The 13,871-nt window shown below is 36.6% G+C and overlaps 1 protein-coding gene across 4 annotated transcripts in view; it reads right to left on the reverse strand.

The window, feature by feature from the left end:
• DNA2 (DNA replication helicase/nuclease 2) overlaps positions 1–13,871 on the reverse strand; it is a 56,728-nt gene that overhangs the window by 3,194 nt on the left and 39,663 nt on the right. For all 4 annotated transcript variants that reach the window (XM_077894772.1, XM_077894771.1, XM_077894774.1 and 1 more), the window contains 6 exons: positions 12,220–12,444; positions 5,308–5,501; positions 5,081–5,170; positions 4,794–4,998; positions 2,356–2,445; positions 1,694–1,876 (listed from right to left, as the gene is read on the reverse strand). In XM_077894772.1, coding sequence (XP_077750898.1) covers positions 1,694–1,876; positions 2,356–2,445; positions 4,794–4,998; positions 5,081–5,170; positions 5,308–5,501; positions 12,220–12,444 — 987 coding nt within the window. The remainder of the gene's footprint in view (positions 1–1,693; positions 1,877–2,355; positions 2,446–4,793; positions 4,999–5,080; positions 5,171–5,307; positions 5,502–12,219; positions 12,445–13,871) is intronic.

Below are 13,871 nucleotides of genomic sequence, written 5' to 3' on the forward strand. Positions count from 1 at the left end.
TTTCTCTCTCAAATAAATACATTAAAAGAAAATCTTAAAAAAAAAAAAATCCAAAAACCAAACCAAATCAAAAAACCACAAAAGGATGTACACACCCCATGTTTACTGCAGTATTATTTACAATAGCCAAATTTTAGAAGCAGCCCAAGTGTCCAACCACAGATAAATGAATAAAGATGTGGTACATATAAATAATGGAATATTACTCAGCCATAAGAAAAAATTAAATCTTGCAAATGCAACAACATGGATGGATCTAATGGGTATAAGACTAACTGAAATAAGTCAAAGAAAGATAAATACCATATAATTTCACTCATGTGGAATTTAAGAAACAAAACAAATGAACAAAGAAAAAATTCAAACCAAAAAATGGACTCTTAACTATAGAGAACAAACTGATGATTACCAGAGGGAAGGTGAGTAGGAGAATGGGTGAAATTGGTGAAGGGGATTTAGAGTACACTTATCATGATGAGCCCGGAGTACAGAATTTTTTAATCACTGTATTATATACCTGAAACTAACACTGTATATTAATTATAATGAAATTAAAATTAAAAAGAAAAAACACCAAATTGTGATTATCTGTGAGGGTAAGAACTGAGTAGAAGAGGACCTGGGTAGCAAGGAGACTTCTTGCTACATATATTTTTTAGGACCATATAGAAGGTATCACATAATAGAGAAAAATGAAGCAAAAATAGGTAAAAATGCAAAAAACAAAATGAAATTGTATATAAAATCAAAAGTATATCTAAGGAAGCCTCTATTTGTTTAAAATGCCCCAAACATAACAGCCAAAAGGTAGAAGCAACCCAAATGTCCACTGATAGATGAATAAACAAAGTGTGCCATATACATGCAATGGAGTATCATTCAGCCTTAAAAGGTATAAAATTCTGATACATATTAGAACACAGATGAATCTTGGGGACACCATGCTGAATGAAACAAGCCAATTACAAAAGATAAAAAAAAAAAAAAAAAAAAAGATCAAATACCAGGCACCTGGATGACTCAGTGGGTTAAGCATCTGCCTTTGGCTCAGGTCATGATCCTGAGGTCCCAGGATCAAGTCCTGCATTGGGTTCCCTGCTCAGCAGGGTGTCTGCTTCTCTGTCTCGTCTCTGCTTGTGCTCTCTCTTGCTATCTCTCTCTTACAAATAAACCATATAATTCCACTTATATGAGATAACTAGTCAAATTGAAAGACAGAAAGCAGAATGGTGGTTGCCAGGGACTAGAGGGAGAGGGAACTGGAGAGTTGTTATTCATGGGTATAGTTTCAGTTTTGCAAAATGAAAAAGTTCAAAACATCTGCTGCACAACACTGTGCATACACTTAACACCACTGAACTGTATACTTAAAAACAGCGATGATTTTAAATCTTATATTACATGGGTTTTTTACCACAACCTGAAAAAAAAGAAAAGAAAAAAAAATGTCCCAAACAAATCAGCAGAAAATTACAGTGAAGGGGCGCCAGGGTGGCTCAGTCAGTTAATAAGCATCTGCCTTTGGCTCAGGTCATGATCCCAGAGTCCAGGATCAAGCCCCACATCGGACTTTCTGCTCCACTGGGAGCCTGCTTCTCCTCCTCCCTCTCCCTCCTTGTGCTCTCTCTTTCTCTCTCTGTCAAATAAATAAATACATATTTAAAATATATATATATATATATAATGAACTCACAGGTCCATCTTTATTACTTCTAACAAAAGATACCAGAATGATGCTTTTGTCTCTTCCTTGGTATTTGTCTACAGTGTTAACTTCGACCATCCTGATAGAAGAATGGAACAATAAATCATTGATGATCTTTAACTGCTGCCTGTAGGGTGCAATGATACCAATATCAGAGGGTTTACATCCAGCCTATACAGAAAAGAAAAACAATGAAAATGAAAATCCTGATTTCTGTTATTTAAGCTTTACTAAATTATTAAATTACATGTTTACATAATGCGTCTGATTAATGCACACCACTAGAACAGTGCTGCTACACAAAAACAAAAAAAGTACAAAGAAACACATTACACTTTCTGCTATCCCTTACACTGAAGTTTTCAATCCCTAAACACAGATTCAACCCTATACTGATACAATCAGAATTAGCTGATGTTACCAAAAATTACCCTAAATGGAAACCGAAAATGCTGTTATAAAAAATTACATCTTAGATAATTTTCTCAAAATAGAATGAAAGCAATTAGGCTTCAGTCCTCTCATCTTAATGAATGAAGATTAATGCTAGGTCTTGAGTTCCTTGCATTCTAATGTTATATTATGCATCACCTTAATATTTATTGGCCCTCAAAATTTTAGAATTAAATTTAAAATTTAGAATTAATTACCTTAATAAAAACAGAGGTCAGGAAAACTATTAGTTTGGCTTCTGTTATATTGCTCACACCACCCTTTTCAACTTGTTCTGGTGCTGGAACCTACACAGAGAAAACAGTCAAGAGTACGGTCAGTACACAGGTTGCCATAGAGAATATACTATCAGTTGTGGAAACAAATGAAAAATATCTTTATATTAAAAGTTGACAGTACAAGGAAGAAAAAGAAAAAAGAAAAGAGAAAAGAAAAGAAAGAAAGAAAGAAAAGAAAAGAAAAGAAAAGAAAAGAAAAGAAAAGAAAAGAAAAGAAAAGAAAAGAAAAGAAGAGTGGAAGGTGAAAGAATTAACAAAAATGAAGATTAGTCACCTTCAGAAAGCTACCCAAAGGCAACCCATCTTAAAAATCCTACAGCTCAGATTAAAATCTCTGAGACCCAACCACACATTGGGCTTCACGTACTTTACTTTGTTAACCCCTAATTTACAAATAACAAAGGCCAGAAAAGATGAGTAACTCGCCCAAAGCTTCACAGGAAATCACAGCAGTAGGATCCAAACTTAGATCTGACTCTAATATCTGTGTTCTTTCCATTTTCTTGTTGCCGTTCATACAAATAATGGAGCAGATAAAGTTCCCCAGGTTCTACCATACCTGGTAAAACTCTCCAAGGACTATTTTGCTCCTACACAATCCTTACATAATCTTGGTTATTATTATTTTTTAATTTTTATTTTTTTGTAATTTTTTAAGTAGGCTCCACACTCAACATGGGGCTTGAACTCAAAACCCTGAGATCAGGGGCTGCATGCTCTACTGACTGAGCCAGCCAAGTACTGCAATTTTGACTATTTTTTATACATTTTATTTGGAGTGCACCTGGATGGCTCAATCTGCCTTTGGCTGGGGTACTGATCTCAGGGTTTTGAGTTCAAGCCCCATGTTGAGATCAAGCCCTACATCGGGTCTGCTTTTCCCTCTCCCACTGCCCCTCCACCCACTTGTGCTCTCTCTCTCAAATAAATAAATCTTAAAAAAATACATTTTACTTGGAATCCTGTTGCAAAGAAAGAAGAAATGTAAGTACCAAAAACAGAATCTGAGTGATCACTGTCAGGGTAAATAATTATAAATGATAACTAATACATTAGAACGAAGGTTTCTAAATGCAGCTATTTGTGAGGTCAGTTTACTGAAAAATTTCCCAGTGCCCACCAGCTCTTACTTGTTAATCCTTGAACCTGAAATGCTAATAAGGGCAATATCCAAGAGAATGAAAATTCCATCATGGCACAGAGGGTGGGGCCCTATTTATTTATTTATATATTTACTTATTTAGTAAATTCTATGCCCAACATGGGTTTTGAATTCACAATCCTGAGATCAAGAGTCACATGCTCTACTGACTGAGCCCACCAGGTTCCCCTGCAAGTGGGGACCTGTTTTTTTTTTGTTTTTTTTTTTTTAGGGACCTGTTTTTAATAACCACTCATCATAATAACAAAAGATATAATTATTTTATAGTAATATGCATACATATAATTCATCACTATTTTTTATCTGAAGTCATGTAAAGACTTCCAAATCAATGCTGAGAAGCATTAAATAAGATAAACTGTAGAAATAACAGGGTCAAAACTTAGTTCCTAGAAATAAGAAGTCATTTATAGTCCTTGTGAAGAGTTTTATTTAATAAGTTTATAAAGTGGTCTTTTTTTTTTAAGATTTTATTTATTCAGGGATCTCTGGGTGGCGCAGCGGTTTGGCGCCTGCCTTTGGCCCAGGGCGTGATCCTGGAGACCTGGGATCGAATCCCATATCGGGCTCCCTGGGATCGAATCCCATATCGGGCTCCCGGTGCATGGAGCCTGCTTCTCCCTCTTCCTGTGTCTCTGCCTCTCTCTCTCTCTCTCTGTGACTATCATAAATAAATAAAAATTTAAAAAAAAAAAAGATTTTATTTATTCACTCATGACTTGATCCCTGCACCCCGGGATCACAACCTGAGCCCAAGGCAGATGCTTAACCACTGAGTCACCCAGGTGCCCCTGTTAAACAGTCTTTATGTGAGTATGTGGAGGCAGGAGGTAGTAAATATATGTACTGTGAAGTTCAATTTTGCTATGAACCTAAAACTGCTCTAAAAAATAAAATCTCTATTTTAAATTCAGCCCTTTGATAATATCAATGCCAACTTCTTTTCTTTATACACTTGAGTTCACTTTCTAGCTTTCCTCCTTCAAAAGTCAATTTTGACATCTATTATTCCCCAGAATAAATAAAGACACTGGCTCTACAGAAAGAAAAGATTCTTTGTGTTGAAGTAAGAAGTACACTAGTTTTTACTGATATGCTCCACTAAAGCATTTACTATTAAAAACTAAAGAATTTAAATAACAGGATAAAAAGAAAAAAACCAAAGCAAATATTCAGATTTGGGTTTTTTTGTTACCTTGTCTGTATTAAGAAAACAAACAGGATTGTTTGGCTCAAATGCTCCAATCATCCAAGGATTTTCAGAATAATCAGCATAAAATTCCAGTTCCAGCTTTACATCTTTAAGGTTAGGTAGGTTTACTACTGCATTGGCCACTTTATCTGATCCACACTCCAGCTTTCCATCATATGTCAGTTTGTTACTTAAGGACATAATTTTACTACGGCAATTACAAAAATAATTTTAGTTTTGGTAGATAAAAATCAACATGAATTTCACTCATAGCTGACATTTATAAATACCTGTTCATTCTGTACTGCACAGTTAATTGTACAACAGCATTCTTATTCTGCTCCAGTCTCTTGAATAAGCTTTCACTCATGCCAAGAGCTCTGTCAACAAATCAAATTAAGGCTTATCAGTGCACTGAAACTGTCCCATAAGAAGAATCTAATTTAAAATTAAAACTTCAAAAAAAATTAAAAAATAAAAAAATTAAAATAAAATTAAAACTTCAATGTCTGATTACCTTGCTTCACGGTTTAGCACCAGGGGAGGAAGCTGTTGATGATCCCCCACCAACACAAATCTCTGAGAAAAAAATAGTGGCCCTAGGCAGATTGGTTGGCTGATTTGAGAGGCTTCATCCACAATACAAAAATCAAAAGTTTTACGAGAAAATATTGGATGGTTTATTCCCATACATGTTGTTGCAACTATACGCTAAAAACAAAGAAAGAAAATAGATGGATTATCTAACATATCCAAGTAATGTGACTTATTTTTCCCATATTTTATTCACTTATTCATTTATTTTTAAAGATTTTATCTATTTGAGAGAGAGAGAGAAAGAGAGAGAGAGAGAGAGAACATGGAGCTGGGTGAGAGGCAAAGGAAGAAGCAGACTTCCTGCTGAGCAGAGAGCCCCATGTGGGGCCTGATCCTGAGGCTCCAGGATCATGACCTGAGCTGAAGGCAGACACTTAGCTAAGCTACCCAGGCACCCCTTATTTATTTATTTTTTTTAGGATTTTACTTTTAAGTAACCTCTACACCCAATGTAGGGCTTGAACTTACAACCCCAAGATCAAGAGTTTTGTGCTCCAAAAAAAAATTTTTTTTTTTAATTTAAAAAAAAAAAAAGAGTTTTGTGCTCCATTGACTGAGCAGGCCAGGTACTCACCAGTTTTTAAATTAAAAGTTCAAAATGAAGATTTTTGTCTGAAACAAGAGGAATTCCCCAATATTGTTTAATTCTGAAACATTTATGGTATGCAAAAAAATTTTAGTGTTTTTTTACTATTAATTGAAAAATCAAGTAAATTTTCTGGATACTATAACAATGCTCAAATTGAGTATTTCCAAATGGAAAACTGAAACACTCGAGAGGCAGGAAGTTAATAATTTTTTAAACTTTTTATTTATTTAAGTAATCTCTATACCCAATGTGGGCTCAAACTCACCACCCCAAGATCAAGAGTATATGACAAAGATTTTATTTTTTTATTTTTATTTATTTATTTATTTTAGTATATGACAAAGATTTTAAAGCAGCCATGATAAAAATGTTTTATTGAGCAACTATAAACATACTTGAATGAAATTAAAAAAAAAAAAAACCCACAGAAAGTCTCAACAAAAAAATAGAGGAAAAAAGAAAAAGCAAATGGAAATTTTAGAACTGAAAATATAATAACCAAAAATTTAAAATCATGGAATTATACTCAACAGCAGGGGAGAGGGCAAAGATACAGTGAACTAAGTACACAGAAAAATATAAATTACATAGCCTGATTAACAGAAAGAAAACAGCCTGAAGAAAAATAAGAATGGGGATCCCTGGGTGGCGCAGAGGTTTGGCGCCTGCCTTTGGCCCAGGGCGCGATCCTGGAGACCCGGGATCGAATCCCACATCGGGCTCCCGGTGCATGGAGCCTGCTTCTCCCTCTGCCTGTGTCTCTGCCTCTCTCTCTCTCTGTAACTATCATAAATAAATAAAAATTAAAAAAAAAAAAGAAAGAAAGAAAAATAAGAATGAACAATGACTGACAGATCCGTGGAATAATTCAAAGATTGAACATTTCCAGGACACCTGGGTAGCTCAGCAGTTGAGCATCTGCCTTTGGCTCAGGGAGTGATCCCAGAGTCCTGGGATCAAGTCCCGAATCAGGCTCCCAGTGGGGAGCCTGCTTCTCCCTCTGCCTATGTCTATGTCTCTGCCTCTCTCTCTGTGTCTCTCATGAATAAATAAATAAATAAAATCTTAAAAAAAAAAAGATTGAACATTTCTGTCTTCACAGTCCTAGAAGAAAAGAAAGAGGAAGGAGATGAAACTCCTAGAAGCAATCATGGCTAAAAATGTCCCAAGTCTGTCAAGAGATATTAAATCTATAGATTCAATAAGCTGAGAAAACTTCAAATATGATAAATAGAAAAAAAAAACATGAAACACAACATAATTAGAATTCTAAAAACAGAAATGTGGAACATCAAGAGGGAAGAACATAGTAAGCAAAAATACAGATAAATACACATTAGGTTTTTCATTTCCTCCAAATTATATTTGATGGTTGAAGCAAAAATTAGAACAGTCTGCCATAATCTACATAAGAAAATATTTAAGGCAATCATATATAGGATAAGATAAGGAACATAAATGGAAGTAAGCTTTCCAAAACTTCACTAGCACTAGTAAAATGACAAAATCAATGGACTATAAGTTCTATACATATAATGTAATGCACAGAACAACAGAGCATCCATTAAAAGCTATGCAAATAGATCACACAAAAACACTATAGAGAAATCAAAATGGAATTCTAAAAAATGTTCAAGTAATGGATAAGGCAGGAAAAAGGAACGGAATCAAAAAAGAGAGAAGGGTGCTTGGCTGCCTCAGCTGATAGAACATGTAACTCTTGATCTCAGGGTTGTGAGGGTAAGCCCCAAGATGGGTGTAGAGATTACTAAGACAAAACAAAACAAAAACAAAAACTACAGAAAACATGAAACAAAAATTAAATGGCAGTCTTAAGCCCTAACATGTATCTATATTTAAGATGAATGCAAATGGTCTATATGTACCATGTACATTTTTTTAAAATATATTTTTTTAAGATTTTATTTTTTATTTATTTATGAGAGACACGGGGGCGGGGGGGGGATGTGGAGAGAGAGAGAGAGGCAGAGACACAGGCAGAGGGAGAAGCAGGCTCCATGCAGGGAGCCCGATGTAGGTCTTGATCCTGGGACTCCGGGATCACACCCTGGGCCAAAAGGCAGATGCTAAATTGCTGAGCCACCCAGGCAACCCTACCATGTACATTTTAAAAGACAGAGATCAAAACAACTAAAAACCAGACTGGAGAGTAGATAAAAACCTTATCCGGCTTTATACTTTATACAAGAAAGTCACTTCAAATTTAATGATATAGGCATGTCAAAAATTAGATACTTTATACAAGAAAGTCACTTCAAATTTAATGATATAGGCATGTCAAAAATTAAAAGCTGGAGGATCACATTAATAGATTTTCTTGCTGAATGATCCTTCCATCATGGGAATAAATCCCACTTGTTCACAGTATATAAACCTTCTAATACACTGCTGAATCCTATCTGTGAATATACTGTTGAGAATGTTTGCATCAGTCAAATATGCCCAACGGGTTTTTTAAAATATTTACTTATTTAAGTAATCTCTACACCTAATGTGGGGTTCAAACAAACTCACAATCCCAAAATCAAGAGTCACGTGATCTTCCAACTAAGCCAGCCAGGCTTCATGTTTTTTGGGGGTTTTTGTTTTTTTAAAACACAGGTGCAAAAGTAACTCAATGGACGGATGAATGGTTTTTCAAGGAGTGCTGCTGTAACAACTGGACATCAACAGGCAAAAACATACACCTTGACTTAAACTTCACAAATTACACAAAAACTCAAAATGGTCACAGACTTGAATGTAAAACTTAAAAGTGTAAAACTTCCAAAAAAAAAAAAAGGAGAAACTTTCAGCATCTAGAAGTAGACAGAGTTTTTTAACTTGACACTGAAAGCAGAATGCATAAAAGTAAAAAATTTATATACTAGACTCTATCAAAATTAAAACCGTTTTTGCTGCAAAGGACCCTGTGAGGACAGTGAAAAAAACAAAAACAAAAAACTGTGGAGTGAGAGAACACATTCACAAATTATATATTCATTAAAGGAATAACATCCAGAATATATAAAAAATTCTTGAAACTCAACAGAAAAAAAAAATCCAAGTGGGACATGAAGAAATATTTCACTGAAGATACAGAAATAGGAAACAAGCACACAAAAACATCAATTACCATCATTAGGAAAATGCAAATTAAAATCACAATGAGGGCATGCCTGGATGGCTCAGCGATTGCAAATTGCCATCTGCCTTTGGCTCAGGGTGTGATCCCAAAATCCAGGATCAAGTCCGGCATCCTGCTCCTTGCACGGAGCCTACTTCTCCCTCTGCCTGTGTCTCTGCCTCTCTCTCTCATGAATAAAAAATAAAATCTTAAAAAAAAAAAAAAAACACATAAAATCACAGTGAGGTATCATTATGTACCTATCAGAATACCCAAAATGAAAAACGGTAACATCACCAAATGCAGACAAGGATCATTCATACATTGCTGATGGTAATATAGAATGTTACAGCTGCTTTGGAAAACAGTTTGGTAGTTTTTTTTAAAAAAAGCTAAACATGTAGGGAGCCCAGCTGGCTCAGTCTGTAGAGCATGTGACCCTTGATTCCACAGGGTGAGGTTTGAGCCCCATGATAGGCACAGAGATAAAACAATATCAACAACCACAACCACACACACACAAAAAAAAACCTAAAAACTAAGCATGAAACTACCAAATGACCCAGAAATTCCACTTCTGAGCATTTATCCCATAGACTTACATCCACACACAATCCTGCACATGAATGTAGAGTGGCAGGTTTATTCATAATAGCCAAAAACTATCCAGATGTTTTTGAACAGGTGAATGGTTAAACAAACTGTGGAACATCCCTACAATAGAACAATACTCACCAATATAAAATAACAAACTATTCATAAACACAACAACCTGAATCTCCAGGGCACTGACAAAGTGAAAAACACCAACCCCAAAATGTTACATACTGTATGATGCCATTTATATAACATTCTTGAAATGAGAAAATTGTAGAAATTGAAAATAGATAAGTGGTTATCAGAGGTTAAGGAGGCGGTGGGGCAGAAATGAAAAGGGTATAGTTGTAAAAGTGCAACATGAATGCTCCTTGTGGTAATGGAGCTATTCTGTATCCAGACTGTATCAGTGTTCATATCCCAGTTATATTTTACTAGTTTTGTAAAATAGTACCATTGGGCAAAGGATATACATGATCTCTCTGTTATTTCTTAATACTGCATACAAATCTATAATTACCTCAAATAAGTTTAATTTTTAAAAAGTTAATTAAATATACACCTTAGCCACTTCAAAATTTTTCATTAATCAGTATAGATAATAGACAAAGGAGCTGAAGGAACAGCCTATTAAATTTATTTTAGATGATTTTTTTTCAAAGACAAAAATATCACTTAAAACTTCACAGAAGGGGGCAGCCCAGGTGGCTCAGCAGTTTGGTGCTGCCTTCGGCCCAGGGCATGATCCTGGAGACCTGGGATTGAGTCCCACATCGGGCTCCCTGCATGGAACCTGCTTCTCCCTCTGCCTGTGTCTCTGCCTCTCCCTCTGTCTCTCATGAATAAATAAATAAAATCTTTAAAAGAAAAACTTCACAGAAGGGTGTCTGGCTGGCTCAGTCAGTAGAGCATGTGACTCTTGATCCTGGTGTCATGAGTTCCTGTCCCATGTTGGGTATAGAGATTGTTTAAAAATAAAATAAAATAAAAAACCTTCCCAGAAAAATGTATACAGACTTTTTTTTTCAAGATTATTTATTTATTCATGAGAGACACAGAGAGAGGCAGAGACACAGGCAGAGGAAGAAGCAGGCTCCCTGCAATGAGCCTGATGCGGGGACTCAATTCCAGGACCCTGGGAATCATGACCCAAGCCAAAGGCAGATGCTCAACCACTGAGCCACTGAGATGTCCCTATATACAGACTTAACTAAAAAAACAAAAACTACTTTCTATATGAAAGTCTCAAAGTCTAGAAACACCTATCATTAGACTATTCATGTACCATTGTCTTGAATTCAAACTTGCTAAAAAATCCTAATTATTAGTAGTTTTCTAGGTATGATATTGTAATATAATAATACATGTTTCATCTTCCTCTGGGTTCCTGACACAGAGCTCCTAAAACCCTTGGAATTTCCTGAGTGTTAGGGGTGAGAGGAGTATCTTTTGTTATTCATAGTAAATCCCTTTCAACAATACCTGCATTTATGCTGAGAGGACAAGAGGTGGTTGCCAGAGGAACCAATCTAGAGATTAAAAGGTTAGAACTTTCAACCCCATCCCTACCCAACCCTACCCAAAGGATAGAGCCCCATCCTCTACCTAGGGAAGGGTAGAGGGGCAAGGGATTGAGCTAATCACCAACCACCAATGATTTAATCAATTGTGCCTACATGATGGAATCTCCATGAAAACCCTACACAAAGGGGTTCAGGGAGGTTCTAGGGAAGGTGAACACATCATGGTGCTGGAAAGGTGGTTCATCTGGAGAGGATATAGAAGCTCCATGCCCCTTTCCACATTCCTAAACCTATGCATCTCTTCCATTTGACTGTTCCTGAATTGCATCCTGTATAACACATCCGGTAATATAATAAGTAAAGCACTTACTTGAATTCTGTTAGCCATTCTAGCAAATTATTGAACCTAAGGATGGGGTCATAGGAACCCTGATTTATGCCTGGTTGTTCAGATGAACAGAAGGCCCCCAATTGAGAACTGAGAACTAAAGAGGGTAGTGCAAAATTAGTAAGCGGCTGAGCCGTAACCTGTGGAATCTGCACTAACTCCACTAGTGTCAGAAGCCTTGTGAGTAGAGAGAAATGGGCGTTTTCCATAACTAGGGTATTTTAAACTAGGAGATGGGAGCCCTGAATAAACCAGAAACATCATTTCAGTTCAAAAGCAAAGACAAACTATAAATTAATAAACTGGTCTCGCAGCCCAGGTGGCTCAGCGGTTTAGCACCGCCTTCAGCTCAGGGTGTGATCCTGGAGACTCGGGATTGAGTCCCACGTCAGGCTCCTTGCATGGAGTCTGCTTCTCTCTCTACCTGTGTCTGTTCCTCTCTCTCTCTCTCTCTCTCTCTCTGTCTCTCATGAATAAATAAATAAAATCTTTAAAATAAAAAAATAAAAAAACTGGTCAATGTGACAAAATTTCCCAGAATGGTGTTTCTCCACTTGGTCTGTCTACAAAAATTACTACTGGTATTATTATGCAATAATTGTACTTACATGACTGTTGTAGAGTTCTTCCAGAAGAGCTAAGGATTTAATGGGCTTCGATCTGCAAATTTCCTCTTCTGTGAATTTCTGGATGTCTTGATGTACCTTCTGAGTCCGACCCAAACGCAAAAATCCTATTTTAAACTTTGCTAACTTCAAAAGAATATTGTCAACAGCAGAGTGTGTATAGCTGGTCAACAAAACACTAAAACCACAGGTATAGAGAATTCTTACCTAATAATGAATAAAAGAAAGGAAAATAGCATTACTTTTAATTCCAGATAATTTTTAACATACTTAAACTTAATAAGAAGCATCATTTTGAGCTGAGTCAAGGTAACATTTTACAAAATTATGAAGTCAAAAGGTTTTATGAAAATAACATAGCATTATCTTTTTTTTTTTTAAGATTTTATTTATCTATTCATGAGAGACACAGAGAGAGAGAGAGAGAGAGAGAGGCAGAGACACAGGCAGAGAGAGAAGCAGGATCCATGCAGGGAGCCCGACGTGGGACTCGATCCCAGGACTTCAGGATCATGCCCTGGGCCAAAGGCAGGCTCTCAACCACTGAGCCACCCAGGCATCCCACATGGCATTATCTTATTAGATATGTTAATAATATATTATTAGTGATGATAAAATTGAATATATACAAACTTTGAATAGTGCCTGGCACACAGGATCAATCAATTAAATATTTGTTGCCAGGATCCCTGGGTGGCTCAGTGGTTTAGCACCTGCCTTCGGCCCAGGGCATGATCCTGGAGTCCCGGGATCGAGTCCCACATCAGGCTCCCTGCATGGAGCCTGCATCAACCTCTGCCTGTATCTCTGCCTCCCTCTCTGTGTGTCTCTCATGAATGAATGAATAAATAAATAAATATTTGTTGCCATATTATGGCTATTCTAAGATTAACACAGAAATTTACTGAAGTGGAAAAAAAAAATCCCAGAAAAATTTCAACCACCTCTGTATAATTTATCTTTTTTTCCTTTTTTTTTTCATGAGAGACACAGAGAGAGGCAGACACATAGGCAGGAGAAGCAGGCTCCATGGGGAGCCCAATGGGGGACTCGATCCCAGGTCCCCAGAATTATGCCCTGGGCCAAAGGCAGGCACCAAACTGCTGAGCCACCCAGGTGTTCTGAAATTTCTCAACTTTAAAGGGAAGGATGGGACACCTGGGTGGCTTGATGTTGAGCGTCTACCTTTGGCTCAGAGCATGATCCCAGAGTCCTAGGATCAAGTCCCACATCAGGCTACCTGCATGAAGCCTGTTTCTCCCTCTGCCCCTCTCTGTGTCTCTTATGATTAAATAAATAAAATATTTTTTAAGAAAAAGGGAAGGAAAGCATACAATGATATACATGCCACCAACAGAAAGAGATCTCAGACAACCCTAAATACAAGAAACCTACAACATGATTACAACTTTTTGTGACATAGCTTTTATATTTCTCCTGTCATTCTAAAAGGTTAATTTGAAATAAAGCCTTTTGATCTAAAATTCAGCTCTTCTGATAGAAAACATCACATTCTCCGAACTGAGAAGCCAATTTAAAGAGTTTCTAAAAAAAAAAAAAAGGGGATCCCTGGGTGGTCAGCGGTTTGGCGCCTGCCTTTGGCCCAGGGCGCAATCCTGGAGACCCGGGATGGA

This window comes from Canis aureus, chromosome 4 (genome assembly GCF_053574225.1).
Source record: "Canis aureus isolate CA01 chromosome 4, VMU_Caureus_v.1.0, whole genome shotgun sequence".
Classification (NCBI taxonomy): Eukaryota; Metazoa; Chordata; class Mammalia; order Carnivora; family Canidae; genus Canis; species Canis aureus.